The following is a 20,475-nucleotide window of genomic DNA, read 5'->3' as shown; positions in this document are numbered from 1 at the left end:
GGGAAAATGGTGTTCAACCGCAAATCCTGGTACCTCATCATTTAAGACTCTCAGTGCTGCCCTTATTTGCAGTGGAAGGCTTTCAATCAGAAACTAATGTTATCTCTACCTTGCTTGTTTGCCTCCTGCCTTCTCATATTCACCACTGGTGTGCCTTGTAGACTTGATAGACAGAGAAGATACACATTTTTGTGTGCGCTTCTCATTCTAATGCTGTGTTCTCCCCGCCCTTTTAACTCAAATCTGTGGCGGAGGCATCATGGGGTCTTCAGACTCCCAGATGCCGCTCTCATTTTAGAGGTAGACAGTAGAGCATTGGTAATAATGAAGCTTTTCAGAGAGCCCTATGCAGCACCTCAAACAGCAATAAAATGAAAACACAACTCAAGAAAATTCCAACACCAAATTAGAAAAATAGAGTACATTTCGATAAAGCAAGACCAAAATGACAAATCTCCAATCAATAGAACCAGAGATATTCAATTTAAAAGATTTCAGTGAATATAGTGCCAAAAAGCACATGGTGCCAATTGTGGATATCTGGTCACAGTTGACTGGGACAAAGTCACAAGTTCAAGCCAACTGCGGTGGAGCGCGGGCCTACCACAGGGGCCCATTTAGGCCCACTGAATAAGAGTACCATAGATCCTGGTTGTGGAAAGTTGTGAGGACCTGCATCAAGGATGTGTCACGCAGCCTAGGTGATGCGATGTCCAGATCGTAGTTGCATCATGCAGCATTGGTTCCAGTGAGCTGTGAGGCTCAGATTCAAGGTCCTGCATCATCGCCAAGGAGGCCGTTTACGAGGGGGCTTGTGATGCGACGCCCTGCGTCGAGAAGGCTGTGCACAACGGCTGGTTCCGAAGAAGCTGGAGGGCTAGCTATGAGAGGAGTCCTGCATCATTGTTGTTGATGCTGTCCACAAGGGGCTTGCAATGTAAAGGCCTGAGTCAAAGATGCATCATACAATGGCAGTTCCCGTAAGGCAGCAGGCTGTGACAGTGATGCAAACTTCTTGCAACAGGAAACTCCACACAGCAGCGGTGAATCATCAGTTCTGCACTGCACAGCAGAGGAGATGCAGCAGATCTGCTGAGTCCACAGATGGAATGGTCAGGCGCATTCAGGCCCACTTCCAAGGATCAAGGAATGTGGTGGCACCACCTGGCAGGGCAAGACTCCCAGTTGCATTGTCCAGGTGGTGGTTACAAGAGACTAGACCTTGGAGCCACCCTTCGTGGTCCTGGGTACAGGTTGCAGGTGCAGTCCGTCTCACTCAGGCAAGAGGACGGGGCAGCAGGTCAGTACAGAAATCTTATTCAGCAGCACAGCAGTCTTTCTTCCAGGCAAACCCTTTCACAGGTCCAGATGTGTACTGAAGAGTTGGGGTCAATGTCCCATATGTATACCTGGTGGTGCACACTTTGATGTTGGAGAAGCTTCCAAAGGTTTACACCCTCGTGAGGTGTCAGGCATCCCCTCCCTTCCTGTCAAGACCCCAGCTAGTCAGCGTTCACAAAAGACTAGTGACAACCCTTTGTGAATTCCCAGGCAGAACCTTTGTGATTTGCAAGTGTGGTAGAAGACAGCGCCTCCCCCCATATTGACTCAGCGTCACCCATCCTACCAACACCAAGCTTCCCTTTATCTAACTGTCTGGGATCAATACACAAAGACCGCCTGCCAGCTACACCTAGGCATCAGGTTGCAGGCACCATATAGTTAGGCCAAGAAAATACCTGCTTTCTAAAAGTGGTATTTTCAGAACTGTGACTTACAATCCTACTTTTCCATTAAAAAGGGCTTTTAATTATAATTGTTTTAGACATCAAACTCGATGTGTCTTCATACTCCCAATTGGAAGTTGCAGCTTATTATGCGTAACAACGTAGTTTCAATGTTATTCTATGCTTGTGGTAGTGAGAAAATAATTTAAGAGTTTTTTTACTACCAGGACATTTAAAACTTAAAAGTACATGTCCCACTTTTTAAAAACAATGCGCCTGAACAATGGGCTGTTTAGGGTCTACCCTAGGGGTGACACATGTATTGAAAAGGAAGGTTTGGGCCTGGCAAAAGGTTTATTTTACCAGTTTGAGATGGCAGTTTAAAACTGTACACACGGGTCGCAATAGCAAGCATGAGACAAGTTTAAAGGGCTACAAAAGTGGCTGGCACAATGCGTGCTGCAGGACCTACTAGTAGGATTTAATTTACAGGTCCTGGAAACATGCATACAGTGTACCATTTTACTAGGGACATGCAAATAAATTAAATGTGCTAATACGATGTAAGTCAATTCTACTATTTTTAAAGGAGGGAGCACTGCACTTTAGATCTGGTTAGCAATGGAAAAGTGTGCAGAGTCCTAAAAGCCCCCCAAAAGTGGTTCAGAAAGCAGGAGGAGGAACGCCAAATGGTTGGGGATGGCCCTGCAAAAAAGGATCAAGTCCAACAGTTTGGATGGGTATAGGTTTCACGAACAAGGGTAATTTAATGGACTGTTTTATGGCTATTTTGTTAATATTTGAAAAACATCCATGTAAATATAAAATCTTACAACTCAATCTAACAAAAATGCATTCATACTAAAATCAAACATTACTGAAGATTTGAACTTAGAAAAAACAGAAAGTAAACAAACTCAGATAAAATAGTTAAAAAGCAAGCATGCAAATGAAATGCCATCTGAGAACTTCATTGGGTAGGATGAATCAAACTAAAAGGTTTTGTCTAACCTCCAAAAAGACTGAAGACATACTTCCACAAACTACAAGAATAAACTGTCTGCTAGACTGTACATTACAAATCTTTTCTTCCACTAGCTACTGCCCAGGCCCTGAACTGTTTTATGGATAATTGATAATGCTTAGCTATGTAATAGTAATTGGTAGGAACTGCAACCTCTGGAAGGCTGGGGAGATGTCTTATCTCCGCTATGTACCTGTAAAACCCTTGAAGGAAAATTCTGCTACACATGAAAATTCTAGGTCAATTTTTTTAACAGCCCTGTCAACACGTTTATAGCAGTACTCAACGTTAGAGTCAATCATTATTATTCTATGATAGAATGTAACTATTAGTGGCTATGTTTAATTTAAAGCTTTCATTCAGCATTTTTTCTTTTTCTTAGTGTTTGACCCTGAATTCCTGAAAGAGAAATCACAGTAATTGAATTTTTTAGACTGACAGTGAATCAAATCGATTATGCTAACAATTTTTGTATGTGCTTGCTACTGCCAAAGGTCAAAGGTTTTCCTGGACAAGGGGCAGAAAGGCCTGTTAGGGATTGGCTTGTTCCTACTAGGATCAGCTAACCTGTACATTCTTTTCTCAAAGCCATCCTGCCATCTTCACTTCTTTCAGTGCTCATATGGAGATCCACCACTTGGGTTTCATAAGGATGTGAGGAATCCATTCGGTCTGTAGGGTAATGTCCAGAAAAGTGAAGGGAGGATTTGGGCTTTTGGCAATCTTAATCTCATACCTCTGAAATAGCACCATGTTCAAATTTCTTTACTAAGGGATCACATTGAGTTATTTGCTAAAACACTTTCTGAATTGAACCGGGATTGTATTTCACTAGACGAAATGCAGATGCGCAGATCACGTGAAATGGTGTAAGATGAAGGGTAATCATCATACCAATTGTGTACCAGGTTACATTCAAAGACTTCCTGTTCTGTTACATTTCCTAGGATCATGATTTTGAACCCGGCTAGAAAAGAAGCCATCCTTGAAAGAGGGCTTGACAAATCGCTTTCCATCTCTTCCTTTTATTCCTGCTCCAAGGCTTGGTCAGAACTAGGAAAGTCAATATCCTGATTTGGCATCCATGGATAGGGAAGTCTGAAGGTCCTTTGGTTTTCATGTACACACATTACTAATGCACATACTAAGGCAAACACCTATTTTTGAATGCACCCTTCAGCATTTTTTCTTGTAAATGGATTTACACTTTTACTTAAATGAGTCTTTGAATTTTTGTATTTACAAACCTCTCTTTGATCCTTTCCCATCATATCTTGTCAGGGTATAAAGGGAGATTAGCACACTTAGTGCAAGGAGGAGGGAGTTGTCAATAAGCTTTACAGGTACAACTCTGCATAGTTATGTGAGTAATTGAAAATTGTGAATCTGCACCCATGTAAGGTCGTAGACTTGAAGATGAGGAATCACTACTTTAATTACGAATTTGTTAAAGTGTTTTAGAAAACCAACCACTGCACTTAATAGAGCTAAGACTGACCTACTAAGAAGTTCTCAAAGACGAAGACATACACAGGTTTGAACTGGGACAGAAAATAGGCCAAGACCCCAAAATAGAAGTGACCCCATTAGTTACTCTGATAGCTATAGTGGGCCATGCTTGCACATTTGGGCTGTATTGAATTTGTAAAGACATGCTTTGTCAGTCATTTGCAAAGTATGGAAGACTGTATTGATTGCGATTATTGCAGACAATGCTTTATTAATATCAGGGAAATTAACAGTCAAAAAGTGCCCCAACAGATCATAAAACAGGACCACAAACCACCAAAAAGACAGCCCACACGGTGACCTTTCAGAACAGCCCTTCCGGCACTGCCTTATTGCTCTATATGCCAAGCTACCCCTGGACTTAAAAGAAAATGGGGGCACCAATGCCATGTTTGGAAATGGCCCTAATATACTTATTAATGCATTTTGATCTGGCACCTTCAATGTTAGGCGTACCAGTACTAATCAAGAATAACAATGCACGCGTATTTGCTTTCCAATGTTACCCAGAATCCCTGAATGTTCAAACATTCCCTACTAAAACAAGCAGGTAGTTACAGACATTATTTTACAGTGGAGTGACAACGACTGTTTAAAACCTCCAAATACTTAAATACATATTAGAGATAATTATGATAACAATTCCCATTTGAAATTATTACAAACCTTCTGTTCTGCCTTCAATTTAGTTTCTGCATCCATCCAGCTGAGCTCCTCTAAGGTTTTTATAAAACCGTCGCGGATTTCTGTAATCAAGCCTTGAACCTTCATTTGAAAACAAATAAGAAAAAGAAATGTATCCTACATTCAGAGACCTCCTTATTCTTAGAAAACTGTAACATTATATGAGGCATACTAAATGATTCTGACAATGACATTTTCACATTTGTATGTTGTATATTAAGCAATTATTGAATAAAATATATTTTCAGCAGCCAGTATTTGATATTTTGAAGTCTAAGTAATTTTTATTGAAAATAAAAGAAAGTACATTTGACAATAATAATAATTAGGCGAGACAGAGTGACATGGTAATATGGAATAAGCACCAAACCGTTTGATTTAGGTCTCCTTTATGAACAGGAAAAAATGAAAGAGAAGTCGAGTTCTATGATGAGGTGCTCACCCGTGAGAGACATATATGGGATGAAAAGGCTACAACTGTACCAAAGAATTATCATTAGCTTGCCATTAATTACTCTCAGTATAATTTTCATAACTTGATACCATTCATTAAACCTTACGTATAGAAAAAAACAATCCAATCCAAAAAAGCTTTATCCGACAGCATATGTCATAAAAGCAGATCTACAATAAAATTGAATACTTTTCAGCTATAAAACAAAGCAATTACAGGAAGTACAAAAACATTTGGTATTATGTACAAAAATCGTAATCTAAAGCTAAAACATGTTAGTAATATTAAAAAAGCCGACTACATATAGTGGTAAATACTAAAACAATGAGACAAAAAGATAGCTACGTGTGATTTATTCAGAAAAAGGTACATCATACGTTTAAAATATGTATAATAGTTAAGATGGGCCAGACTCATAATTTGGGAAGTCAACGACTCCGTCACAGAAAAAACTTGGGGGTTCGCCAGCTTAAAGGAAATGTACGCGATCTGATAGCCCTCATCCAGCTCAAAAACTTGGCTATTGCTATTGCAATAAAGGGAGATATGTTGGTGCGCAATATTCTCAGCTCAACGCTACTCCTTCTAGTACCCAGTTTCCTGCAATAGGTGCCAGCCACACTTTATGGGGGCCTGCATAAGCAGGGCAGACAAACAGTACTGGGCGTAAGATTCTTCCAATGGCCGGCAAGAGGGGCATTTGCTGTTGCCTGATGTAACCCATTTTGCTGTGTATGATCTTAATGGCAAGGAACCCAATCTGAATTTGAAGTACAATTGTCAGTCGATGGGTTTTGGATATTATGTCACAATACTGTTCCAAGCCCACCATCAGCGTAGTACTGGCGCTTTTTCTGACTGTGTTGTGGGTCACCAATTCCCAGTATCTTTCCTTTATGATTTCTTTAGAGTGAAATTGGGTGCTCAATGGGTTTTCCCACAGGTTGAACATGCCAATTCTGAATAGGGAAGCTCTTACCTCACGAAGCCAGCTGATTTTGTGGAACTGATCTGCCTTAATTACATCCCTAAGGCCTACAGCATATGTTGGCAGGTCCGGTGTACACCAGATTCTGTGCCAGTACAAGATAGGGCATAACCAATGCTTCCCTACCTAGATTGTGCGGCTGTGGTAGCACCAGGGTGTTTTTCGGTAGACTGGTGATCTTACGTAGAAACGTGTTTGCTGAAGTGGTTAATTGAGTGAGATTCTCACCGCCCCCCCCAGAGTTCTGTCCCATAGAGTACCGAGCTCACTACTTTCATGTTATACATCTGTAGCTCAATATGTAGGGCACATGATAGTTGCTGGTGTTTCAATGTGGTGGTATCAATCTGACGACTCCATCTTTTTGCAGGCTAACCCCCAAGTAAGTAAAGGACTGACTTGTTCTAATGGAAACCTATGCAGGAGTATGCCTCCTCTAAATGTTCTGTGCTGTTTCAAGGTCATGAACGTGGTCTTCCAAGCCCCGTATGGAACAAAACTTTTTAAAGAGTAGCAATGCTGGCTGTAGACTGCTAGGGTTTTTTTAAATGATGAGCGTGTCATCAGCAAACATTAAAATGGGAATCTTTGTACCCTCTAGGACCGGTGCATTGGTGGAGACAGATGTTAAAAACTTGGCGAGACCATTAATGAAGAGGACAAATAATGTGGGTGCCATAACGCAGCCTTGGCGCACTCCCTTCTCTACGGGAAAGGGATTAGTGACATTCCCCTTCGAACACCAGCGTATTTGAGCAATGTTATCCTCATGGAGGAGGGGTATGAGGGAAAGCAATTCAGAGGGCATACCCAGCTCCTGCAACACAACCCTAAAGTTTGCTATGCGAGACCAGGTCAAATGCTGACTTGAGGTCAACAAAGGCAGCATACATGCTGCCCTTGCCTAAGATCACAGTCCGCCAGTGTATTAAACTAAACCAAAACACCTGGTCAATGGTGCTGATATAATCCTGGAAACCCACTTGTAAGGGAGTAAGGATGTCCTGTGCTTCTATCCACTCTTGGACCTTGTCCAATACCAATTGAGCTACCACCTTTTGAATGGAGTCAATTAGGCCAATGGGCCTTTAATTCCTGGGATAATCTCGGCCTCTCTCCAAGAGTCAGGGACAGGGGCACCAAGGGCGATCGTGTTTGCCAGTAGCATAATATACCTACTCTGCTTGGACTTGTTGTGGAGGAAGATATCAGTCGGGATGCCATTTATACCCGGTGCTCTTCCCCCCGTAACTGCACGAAGAGCAACAAGCAGCATTGACATTGGCAAGGACAAAAACCTTGTCAGAGTGGTATGAGTAAGGGAGTACGGGAGCATTGGCCTCTTCAACGTCATTTGCATATTGTGATTCAAAATGGTTGACCCATTGAAATAGGCGAGCAGGGCTACTCCCCCTCGCAGAACCAGAATGGCTTCTGGGGGACTGAGTCCCACCCCAGCAGATTGATGGCTGTGGCGTTGCGGGCTCTCTTTCAGCCCGAGAAGGAGACCATGATGATGACTTCATTCAATTTGATCTTTTTTTATAACCTTCAGATTAAGAACTGCATTTAAAAAGTTGTTTATCAAAGAGTTATCCTAAAAATATGCACGAGTAGTCGCTTAATATCATTGGTTGTTTTTTCTTAATTTTAAATTATTTTCAAATGTGTTACATATCTATGAGGGTTAAAGTTTTGTTTTAGATAGTGTCTAAGGAGCTATATATCAAACTTAAATCATCAATACAAACAAATGTTGAATTCTAATTAAATGTCATTGCTCTAAGGCCGTTATTACGAGTTAGGCGATCCATAGGACCACCCTACTCGTGGTGGCAGTCTGACAATCACCACATTGTGGGCCTGCCTGTTGTGTTACAAGTGTGGCAGTCAACCTCTGCTGCAAGTGAGTGCCTCTAATGGAGTGACACTTACTGCTAGCATCTGTTATATGGACTTGAACTAGAACCACCTGTTCTCACCTTTTAAATTAAAGTCCACTGTCATACAACTGGATAAAGACTTTCTGCACTGGTTACATAAGAACACATGTTCACACATGTGGCTGAGCAAGGGAGACTGCTGTATGAACCAGCCTGTTCTATGCACACAGATAGCACTGTTGCAGATGGCACTCAGCATACATTGGTTATAGTATGTCGAGGCCCTGGTATTAGCCAGGATGAATTTCCCTCTCACCCTACCAGGTCATGGCATTTCTCATATCTCTATACTCAGAATCTCTAACCAAATTCTTAGTATTAGAGAGCAGGCTTGGTCCTTTTAAAAGCAGTATTTTTTAATCAGACCTCCAAATTACTGACTGTTGCTGTGGGAGAGTCTCCGTAATGGAGTCTCACTCACTGTAAGCTTCAATTAAAATGGTCTTGTTGTAAGTATGCATGTTTTGGTATTTCCAAAGTGTACACCTATCAGTCAAGAAGGGGTGACATGTACAGGGGGCAAGCCCCAGTGGGAATACATAGTTGGAGGGGACTGAGGGAGGACAAAAAGATATTCGTATTGGTGAGAAGTCCCTATATGTGGTAGTGTTCCTTATACAGTCAGAACTGTGGAAAGATTGGTGTTGTTCTGATGTCTGATGTTGGATGGGAATGTCGTTACAGATCCTGGGTGTGTAGACTAAGAAGACTTGTTTTCTTTTTTTCTTTTCCTGAAGTGTTTAGTCACTAAACTAGCAATGGTAGAGCTCTTCATCTGATGTTGACCTCCATATATAGTTTGTTATCTAAATAATAGGGTTCTTGGCCTAGAGGGCCTTGAAAGTGATGCAGCTGATCCTGTAGATGATCTGGACTTTTTGCTTGTAGATGTTTTTGTACAATGGTGATGTGATCAAATTGCTTCTACTCCTTAATGGGCTGCACTGCGGTGGGAAGGATGCCCTACAGAGGACCAAAGGTTTTTCTGAAATGCCATTGAGCAGGGCATGCTTTCATCTAAGTGGGAGAGGACAAAGTCGCAAACTGTTATTCTGAAGTTCTCTACCGAAAAGGGTATCACTTTTTTAGGAGAGAGAGTTAGAAGCACATAGTTTTGTTATTACTTACAATGTGTTTTTGAGGTAGAAGTTTGAGTTGATGGTGATTCTAAGGGGTTTTGCGTGTTCTGTCATTTAGGGTGTGAAGTACGTTAGGTTTAAGTCAGAATGAGAAGTCTGTATCAGAGAGTGTTTGGCATTATTGGAAAACTGAAGGAATTTGGTCTTTGCGATTTAGCATCATGTAGATTGTTGACATTCTGGCTTGAATATGTTTAAGGCAAGCTTTGAGTCCCTCTGTGCCACTGGTCGAAGAATTTTTGAGATAGTGGTGGGTGTCATCGACATACTCGTGGATGTTAATGATGCTGTCTGTGGGGATGTTTCTCAATGGTTCTATAGAAAGGTTAAAAATTATAAGAGATGGGATGGAGATCTGCAAATGACATTAAGAGTCTTGATTCAGTAGTTTCTATCTGAACAAGTTGCTCTCAGTTGATAAGATAAGATGTAACCATTGTATGATTGTGCCAGTGAAGTCCAAATGAGTTTTCTAGAGCAGATCAAAGCTGGATGGTCGACAGGCTTGAATACTGCATGGGGGATGAGCTGGACAAGGTGACAAGGTCTATGTTTATAATTAAGGAAGGGGGTATTGTTGTCTATTGGTGCTTAGGGTTTTAATAATGCAGCATGGTCAAATCCTCAATTGCTAGTCTAGAAACAGGTTATTCTTATTGGTTTGTTCCTGTAACTGGATGGCGACTACCTTCGTATATGAGACAAAAGCTGGCAAGGTCACTTGGATCTAGTGTAGGCTTTTCCAGAAGAGAAAGGCTCTGTATGGTCTTGGGGCTGTGTGTGAAGGTGCCCTGAGATAGCGGGGTACATTGGTTAAGTTTAGACAGGTTGTGAGGACTTCTCCTTGCAGAGACTTGATGATAGAGGAGGGAAGCACTGAGGATAAGTGAAGGGTTGAATGCTTGATTTAATCACAGCCACCAGTCATTACTCTGGGCATTAATCAAGTCCAACTTTTTTTGTCCACCATGCCACCTCAAACAAGAACCATCCATTTGCAAATCAGCGGTGGTCCTGCTCCATTAGGGGTAGTTTGCCAGGTCCCCTCTAAGCAGGATCACTAGAAATTCCAGAACAGTTTAGGCCTTTTGGCCACATCAGTTGGACGCAGCAAGAGTCCTATTGCACAGTGTGCACACAACCTACATTTGGGCAGAAGCGTTACACTTAGGGTGTCACACTGAGGAAAACAAAAAGTTATGGGTTGATTGCTTGAATGACTCTCAATCACCGATAATTTCTCTGGACTGTAATCCAGTCCATCATGTTGTTGCTCACTATTCTGCCTTAAACAGGTACCAGCCATATCCAGATATGGCTTTGACCTTCTCCTGTAGGAGAAGCTAAACCAAAATCATGCCATGCCCTATCTTAAGAGGGAAATCTTGCCCTGTGAAATTTGCAACTCTATTACGTGCATTCACCTTACAATACACGCCTTTTCACCACACCAGTCAAGATAACGGCTATGATAACATAGTTTCATGATGGCATTTACTTGGTGTCAATTGCTCTGCTCTTCTGTGCACTACACATTCCACATGTTTGTGCTGTACTACATTCATTACCTTAACTGAGCATCAGAGTGCTCAATTTAGGATGATTAAGATCCTGGAGGTCCATGTTGTGACCCAGATAGGAGACTGTAGGATGATATTCCCTAATGTATCTGGGAACTTCATCATCAAATGAAATCAGGAGGAAAACAGAATAAAGAGCAATTTGCTCAATTTGAGCTAAATGAAGAAATGGAAGACAGGTCAGGAAATGAAGAACCGTATGGCTAGAGAAATGGTATACTTTTCCTTATCTTACTGCCAGATATCAAGGGCTTTTTGCTTTTGGCTTTTATGGGAAATTGAAGCAATATGTGATCTAACACACAATCCCTGATCTAGAAGGTCCATGTTTTCAAACATTGGCCATTGTACTCATTTTTAATTAAATAATGTGATAACATCCATACCCAACTGTACACATGCAACAATTGTGGCTGCAATTGAAGCTACTACTACTGGTCATACCATATGTAGCACTACTACCACTGATTTATTACATACTTGGCAGGGAGCAGTTAGGAAGCTCACCGTGCAACTGAAATATTGCATAGAAGGTGGGTTACCACTTATAATACTGTTACCTACAACAACGTGTCCTATTGGTGGTATAGATAATATAACTAATGCCGCTATTACACCTATTAATACTACTGATCAGACCAGATCAGAAAATGCTTTATTCGATTTTAGAAACTTAGTAAAATCATCAAAGCAACAGTTAAAATAACAATTTTGTACAAAAAATACATTTAAAATTATTCCATAGATCAACAGAGATCACATCAAAAAATGTCAAAATTATTTAAAAAACTAGCAGGTTATAGATTTCCGCTTCCTCTGAATACTTTTTAAAAGGCAAGTCAAAATCCCAATACAATATCCATTATTCAGTCTCTGAAATAAAAAAGCAGGTTGACATTGCCGCCATGCACCCTGCTTCGGGTAGGGCATGATACATCTTGCACGTTCCCTGGCATGGAATTTACAAAATAGGATCACGTGCATAGTTGTTTGGAAAGAAAGATTATCACATGGGCAGAGGGCAAGGTCCCTAGACCAGTCATTTATGGTGGGGAAAGTTACCAAACGATGAAAGCTATCGAACCTGGTCAAGATGTACCTATCAAAAACCCCTATACAACAGACCAGGTAAGGTTGAATAGAATAACCTGCCAATGTCATTTGGTACCGAAGCACTGATTTTTTATTAATTTCTACTGCTATTCTGAGTGGCTCAAATGATTCTGGCATAGCATTTTCAAGTCTTTTCTGGATATGGAACAAATAGAAACTGGCTTATTGTAGAGCTCTGGTCGATTCAGATCGTTAAATAGCTTTCTAACATAGTTTAACCAAGTAATATTTCTAGCATGGTCCAGGCCCATTGCGTCGTTGATAATTTTGTGATTCAGGCCTAGACTGGGCGATGTCCAGACTCTATGCCAGAGTGAAATAGGTTGCATTTTGATAACATCAGTAATATGCACAATTTCCAATTCACTATGACAATTAAAAGCAGGTGTGGTCTGGGAAACTGCTATAATAAACCTTAAAAAAGCATTTTCTACAACTTGTAAAGGTGCAGCGCCATAAAAACCTCAAACACCCACCCCATAGGTTGCGATACTTCTACAGTTTGCTAGATAAATCTTGAGGAGAATCCCCGGGGGCCTTTTTCCCAATTTTTTTGCAAAGTTCCTTACCGCCGCAGTAGACCTCTTGAACAAAAGGGTCCTACTCTTAACCGCTGGTCCCCAGGAGCAGGATACCAAGATACGAGAAGGTTCTGGTGGTTCAATTTTATCACCTCCCGCTACTAGAGTTTGCCATTTGAGTTTCCCCTTCCCACACTTCATAACAAAAGTTTTCTTCACGTTGAGTTTCAGACCCCTGTTGGCCATAAACATGCTGTAGGTGGAGAGAGCTCCCTGTAACCCTAGCTTGGTCCTAGCCATTAACAACGGGTCATCCGCGTAGAGAAGGAAGACAATCTGCTTGTTGTTAAATCTGGGGAATCTCTTGCACTGGCCCGAGTCCCTCCTCCAAAGCGTTGGTGTATAAGGAAAAGAGGAACGGGGCCAGTACGCAGCCTTGTCTAACACCCCTCTCCACGCTGAAAGACTTGGTGCACTCTCCATTGAGACCGTATCTCACCCTTGCAGAGGCCCCCACATACAATTGTCTCAAAAATTGCACAATGGTGGGTTCTACCGTTAGGTCCTCTAAGATTTTCCGAAGCTTGCTATGGACCACACAATCAATGGCGGCAGTAGGATCGACAAATACTGTCTACAAACGCCCTGTCTTAGCTTGAGTGTATTTCCCTTGGATTATTGTAAAATTTAAAACCTGTTCAATGGTGCCCATCCCCTCCCTGAAACCGTACTGAACCGGACTCAAAATTTTATTTTCTTCAGCCCATGACTGAAGCTTATTTAACACTACCCTTCCTGCAATTGTTATGAACGAGTCTAAAAGTGACATGGGTCTGTAGCATGCTGGATTCTCCCGGTCCCCTTTTATAAAAATAGGTATTATGACTGACTCGGACCAGGATTTAATAAAACCCTTTGCACAGCACACTTCTAGGACTCGAGTTAGAAGTGGGGCCCAAAGTTCAGTAGTTGTTTTATATAAATCAATGGGGATCCCGTCAGGGCTCGGGCCTTGCTTCCTTTACTCGCATTTATGTCCACCAGGACCTCACTGAGGTAAAACTCAATATCAATCGGTGAAAAGACAGGTTGATCACCCTCAAGATCTAAAATTTGTTCTTGGTTTAAAGAGTCACCACCATTATTTCCATATACATTAGAGAAAAAGTCGATCCAAGATTTTTCATCGATCGCAACTTCTACCTTCGCACTCTCGTAGTTAACAATAAAAGAAGCCTTGACTGCCAGCCAGAAAGAGGAGCAGTTTCTACGCTGTGATGCCTCGTAAAGGTTACCCCATGCCTGCTCCTTAATTTCTTTTTTGCATTTTTTCCTGGCAAAATTATAGGCTTTTTACAGGCTCTAATTTCCTCACCATCCATCTCTGGGTTACGAAGTGCGGCCTTAAGAAGGGAATAAGTTTTGGTGCACAGACGGTCAAACTATCCATTACTCCTATTAGCAAACGTCTTACCAGGGCGACTCAGAATATTTTGTGTAACCTGCGGAATTTGCAAAACCGTGTTTAGAGTATCCGTGTAGGAAGTGTCATCATTCAGGCATACTAGAATAGGTACAAGAGCCTTTGAAATCATTCTTGTATTCATCACCACAGGGTCTTTCTTGCCCCTCCTCAAAGAGTAACCATTTTGGCGGGCCAACACAATGTCTTGGGTCAACGCCAAACTTTCTACAGAGGATGGGATATTGTCTGCTGGTAGCATTATGTTAACACTTAGTGGGAGATGATCACTAATACAATTTGGATGAATCATAAATTTCGTAAACCAATTAGCATAACGATTCGGAGTGATAATAAAATCAATCAAAGAGTTAAATCCCCTTCCGATAAACGTGGGGCAAAAGTCCACTATTGGAGATCACATCATGTTGGCAAACCCAAGGTCATACAAAGCCATAATCTCATTAAAATGTTCACCTCTATCAGTGTGTACAAAGTGGGTAATGTCCGTGTTCCTCTAATTCATAGTCTTCAACCCCACATTTGTTCATAGTACAGATATTAGTATTAAAATCCCCTCCCCAAATGATAATCAAGTCCATCCCTTTAGATATAACCAGGCTACTTAGATCATCATTAAGAATTTTTATAACATCTGTAAATTTTTCCTTGTCTATATTGTTATAAAAATTAATAACCACTACCTTGACTTGCATAAGCAAATGAAACGTAACAATTTGATAATAGGAGGTACGTTTTGGCATTTTGATGTTCTGAACCCTCAACATATTGGAAATGTATACACATATTCCCCCTTTGTGTCTCCCATGTACTGACCACAGTGCTGGAATATGGAATGTCTTAAATCCATCTGGATGTATCTCATTTAGTAACCAGGTCTCCTGGAAACAGAGAATATCAAAATTATGTATGAAATCAGCCCAAACTAAGTTGGTAACCTTCGTCTTGAGGCCACAAATGTTCCAGAAAACTACTCTAACAGACCCTACTGTTAAATCTACTTGGGTTTCTGGGCCATGTACATTTCCCTCCTGTCCCTGTGTTCCTGCCATCTGTAATACTAAATCCAAGTTGTAATCATCTTCTAAAAGAGGTGTAAAAGTTTTACTAGGTGCACCACTTCCTAGTTCGAGCGGAATGATTGTTGGAGTTACTAACGGGGATAAATCATGTTTACTTTCTAGTTCTAGGTACACGTTACGATTATACTGATTGCAATTTGTTCCAAGCAAAGGTATAACTATCGTAGTGTTGCAATAAACTTTGGGTAATACCGTGACAGGTTCCATGGCAGGGCCCAGTGGTCATTGTGAAGTACCCTGTTCTGTTCCCTCTGCAGCAATTTAGGTACAAATCTACCTGTGGGGTGATGATTTTCATACAGTTATTCAACATCCTCAAGAAATTGCAAAGGTCCAAAATATTTTTTACTTCTAAGTTGTAGTTCTGGTTACTGTTAAGGTGAGTGTTTAAATAAAAAGCAGGATACTTTCCGGGCCCACATGGCCGATAAAAAAAGCCCAGGGGTAAGACGTTTATTCATTCTGTTCTGAATTCCTTTGCACTAATGCGATTTAGGATTTCGCGAACCAAGGCTGGTGAGCCCAGGGACAGGACAACACAATCCCCATTTAGGGCTTTCCTACTTGGTCCGACCCATGTGACACGTCTCACCATTTTAAAAGAGGCGAACATTTCCTGCGTCAATCCAGCTTTGGCACCCAGAAAGTGTATGGTTTTATTCCGCAGGGTGACCCAAGATTCTTTATCACCTTCAGCTGATGGAGGGACATTTGCCAGAACCAGGTTATAGGGAGCCGCGGCGAGGTGAAGGTTTAAACTAATAAGATCTGAGAGGGCCTCTTGATTGGAAAGCGCACAAGACCCTTGCAGGACTTGGGTCTCAGGACGAGGTAACACCCCCCGTCTATCATTTTTTAATATTCCGTCCTCCCCTCTTTCCCCGACATTTTTAAACCCTTGACCCCTAGGTGGAGGGCTTTTTACTCTATTAGTACTTTCCTTTTGAATACTCTGTTTGCTACATCCCCGAGTGTTGATACTGGGAGTCTGCCTATAAGCTATGTTACATCCACCATCCCCGCCTATCACAGGCAATCTGGTTGTAACTTCAGTTAGGTGGCCCAAAATTGTCGCTTGACCCGCTTCAACGGTGTCCAATCTCTTCTCTAAGGAGCCTATGGAAGCTTTAATAAAAGTTGTTAATTCTATAAATAAGCTCTTGATTCCCGAAGGAGAGTTGTTTTGTAGGCCATAAGGATTAATACTGTTTTTTAAGCAGTTAGCCCTTTTTTTAGCTTTATTAGTGCCTGGATTGTCCTTGCCTAGGCCCGTTTTGGGTTCAGGTACAGGACTGTTAGGGGTTGTATGGGATTTATGAAACAATGGTGGGAGACTAGTGGGGGGGACTTTCTTCTTCTTAATATATGTGCTTTAAGGTGGTGGTTGTGAGATGGTGTCTGGGTCATCAGACAAGATCTCATCGCCTCCAATGATGACACAGCCATTTGATGATTCAGAGTTACCTTAGAAACATTGTTTGACCCCTCAGACACTCTATGAGAAGAGGATAAAGCCATGCTGGTCTCAGCCGAAACCAGTAGCTCCTTATCCTTAGTCTGGGCCTCCTCTACACTTGAGATCTGTTTTCAATAGTCCCCACCACCCCTGTCAAATATTTAATTAGTGAAATATTGGTTGCGTTGGTCTTGTTGATCGGCTGGCCAGAATTAGAGTTATGTAGCTTTCTCTTCCCCATGTCTTGGAGCAGCAGGCAACCCCTACGTAAACTCAAAATATAGTGCTACTTAAAAGCCTACCAACATCAAAAGCGCACCCCTCAACTACAAAAGCTGACCCAAATAATGTTAACAAAATCAATAAAGATATACAAAACGCCAAAAAGAGTCACAGGACAAATGGCAATTAAATTTTACCAAGGTTCGTAGCTTCAATTGCTTTTGTCCCCAAGAAAACCAAGAGCCGGCTTTTGTAGACCTGCTGCTCCTTACGCGAGACCGCACTGATCTCTGGTTGTTGCAGTCAGGCAGCCTGCGGTCCGCGTTTAGGAGCTGGGTGAAGATGGTGCAAAGTCCCGTATTTAAAAATCCCCTGGGCAACAGTACAAACGATAGGGCAGTACTTGCAGGCAAGGATTAACGCAAAGGAGAACCCAAGAGCCAGCCCTGCGTTACTATGGGCGCATCAGTGGTGGCAAGATCACATTGACTCTGGACACTAGCGCTGAGGGGTAGTCTGCACAGATTGCCCAAGAAGTAGGGTATGCCGCCATGATTCAAGATAGGGCGCAGCTCCTACATTCCCAAAAGTTCAGCCAGCAACAACCCAGGGCAATTTGCGAGCGCGGAGAGAGGACTCTTCCTTGTAGCGCAGAAGGCAGGCAAGATGTGGATGTAGCGCCGAGAACCGTGCCACTGGAATGTCCGAGGTAGAGAAATGCGCGTAGTGTCACTCACCAAATCTTGTTAGCAGTCCATGCGCCCCACTGATGCTGCATTCTGTAGACGCCACCAGCAACCTTTTAAAATGCGGGTCGCACGAAGGCAATAGTAGCAGCAGAAGCATTTACAGTTGGAGTAGTGCTATGATCTAAAACGTTATTAGCAAGCTGAACGGTTTTTCAATGTACAAATGACACCAAATTTGACATTATATGATTGTCTAATTCAGTCAATCATTGTAACATTATCAACAGGTCCATGACATTTAAAGGAGCAGCCAGTCATATTACGATTATAAGGCTCATCAAAAGAACCGCAAGTTGTGCATACTGCAATACAAATCAATTAAGAATATTTATTTACCCTATATTTCCTAACCTTGGTAACAACATCCTTAAATCTGTTTCCATTGGAGTCTGAGAAAAAAACTTTTAAACCCTTTATCACTGATGTCTGAGAAGAAATGCTGAATGTTGGTCTTTTGTCATTTTTTATGTATTCCTTTATAATAGTACTTTTACTTGTAATAATAATTTGTTTTAAGATTGGTCGTTAATAGGCACCCTCATTTATGAATAAATACCTATTTTACGTGTTACTCCTTATATTAAGGCATGTAATATGTTTTATTATATCCTTGCAGCCAGTTTCAGAGGGCTATGCCAGTTCTAATAAAGTCCTTGAACCCGATTTCCTATAACAAAGATGAGAGACACAACAGGTATAGCTCGACGCAGAAGGGCTGTTAGAACATCCACCCACTAAAAATAGAATAAGGGTTTAATTTGAATCTGTGGTTTCCGGTGCTCAGTACTGGTGCTCAATTGTAAACCCCCCCTGCTTGTGACAGTCTGCCACAAGCTGGTGCTGTCTGGTTAATTTAGAGATGACCACAATAACGGTTAATTATTAATTTGATATATATTAAACATTACTAATACCTGCTGCCCATGCCATTCTTATAGCTTTGGGGGCCTGAAATAATCCGAATTGTCACACTTGTAGGGGTGTGAAGGTTAGTAGTTGTTCTGTTACTATCGCTGCCAGCACAGCATGGGCAATGTGTGGCGCAAGCTGCAGTAGCCTCCTGACGAGAGCCATGGCACTTATTTTTTTTACAAAGTAAGCACTGGGTAGAATGTACTCAATTAAAAAGGGAGTAACTGTGAGATATTTGCTTGTAACCACCAATGTTCTGTGACGAAGGGATTTACCAGGTTCATTGTAACTAACCACCACTGTTTATTTATAACTAATAAAAAGATTTTTTTTTTTTTTTAAAAGGGAGTAACAGAAAGACAAACAGAATGTTGGAGTAGTAGTATTCTTCAATGGAGCTCTCAACATTCCAATTTTCTTTGCTATGCTAAAGTTCTTAATGAGATGGCACAAATAATGCACTGTGCTGGAATGGCATCTTAATTGGAAAATCTGGATGAAGATAAACCATTAATAATAAGAAACATATAATTGTATTTCTGACGGAAGTTCATGTCTCCCTTAACAGTGAGCAAATAGCCGTGACCCACTACACAGAATAAAATATTTGCAATGAAAATAATCATTTAGGATAACAACAAAACTTTAATGCTATTTATCTTTGTTACGGGTATGAACTGCTCCCGAAACCATGGAAACATTTTGGAAACAGAAACTAAAACATATGTTCTGAATAAACCCTTTTTGAACTTTGTTACTAGTGTGTTTAATAGGATTTTGTTATCACTGTTGTTAAAACGTGTGCTATTAATCAGAAGCAGACATTCAATCATAAACACCACTAACAATGGAAAAATATTTGCACAGTTACATAGACTCCCCTGTTCAATAATTGTGAGGCACATAAGAGTGCATTTGTTTAAGACAATAAAGAAAGCGAGCCAGATCAAAGCAAATTCCGCCCAACTTTTATCACTACATTTCTTCCCTAAAATTATGTTTTTCCTTTGCATGTAATGAAATCCTGGCTGTTAACACATATATCACTGACAGGAAAGTGCATTTATAACAGACTCAATAGAATGTGCTGACAACATTACCTCTTCTTTACTTTGTCCAGCAAATGCTTCTTGGACGTACAGTCTTCCAACAGCATCATCCAGATTGTCGTTGACATAGTTTGCACAACGCCTCCAAACAGCAGTTTCTGATGTTGTTCCATACAATGCCTGCAAAGCATCACAGAACTTCAGAGCTCAGTAATTGTTACATGATGCAGACTATTCTAATTGCTGAATGTGAAGGCACAAGGCATGGAAGTTATATTCATTACTCAAATGATGAATAATTTGCCATCTTAAAGCTAATAATTATTCCAAATATGAATAAATGCACTTATTATTGATATATGGAAATGCTGGCCTCAGTTCACCACACCCCTATTTGAGCTTTTGTGTAGTTTATGTGCTGCAAAAGTAGAAAGTGTACAATAAGAGTGTGGACATTTGGGGCCTCATTTATGAGAAATGACGCATTGCTGCGTGAAAGCAGCGATGCGTCACTTCTCCGTGTGCACTCCTTGCGACATACCTGATGCGTCATATTTAATGTATGACGCATCATGTCGCAAGGAGTTAGAGATACGTCAGTATTTCTGACGTATCTGTAAGCGCAAAAGTGACGCATTGCTGGAGTGTGTCACAAAAGTGACGCAACTCCAGCAATGCTTCCTTTCACATGGGACTTGCGTCATTCTTACGCCTGCTGTGAGGCAGGCGCAAGATTTTGACACAACAGTGTCCTAGAAGTGACGCAGTGAAATCTCATAGATTTCACTGCGTCACTTCTACGAAGCTTTTTGCGGGGAAACGCCCTCTCTGCATACATTA

The 20,475-nt window shown here is 41.3% G+C and overlaps 1 protein-coding gene across 7 annotated transcripts in view; it reads right to left on the bottom strand.

Moving 5' to 3' along the window:
• The window catches only part of MME (membrane metalloendopeptidase), a 493,355-nt gene that overhangs the window by 145,654 nt on the left and 327,226 nt on the right, over window positions 1-20,475 (bottom strand). For all 7 annotated transcript variants that reach the window (XM_078667833.1, XM_078667832.1, XM_078667829.1 and 4 more), the window contains 2 exons: window positions 19,687-19,815; window positions 4,927-5,025 (listed from right to left, as the gene is read on the bottom strand). In XM_078667833.1, the coding sequence (XP_078523959.1) occupies window positions 4,927-5,025; window positions 19,687-19,815 (228 nt within the window). The remainder of the gene's footprint in view (window positions 1-4,926; window positions 5,026-19,686; window positions 19,816-20,475) is intronic.

The sequence above is a fragment of the Lissotriton helveticus genome, chromosome 11, assembly GCF_964261635.1.
Source record: "Lissotriton helveticus chromosome 11, aLisHel1.1, whole genome shotgun sequence".
Taxonomy (NCBI): Eukaryota; Metazoa; Chordata; class Amphibia; order Caudata; family Salamandridae; genus Lissotriton; species Lissotriton helveticus.
Note: the sequence above shows the minus strand (reverse complement) of the source record. Positions and strands in the feature narration are given on the sequence as shown.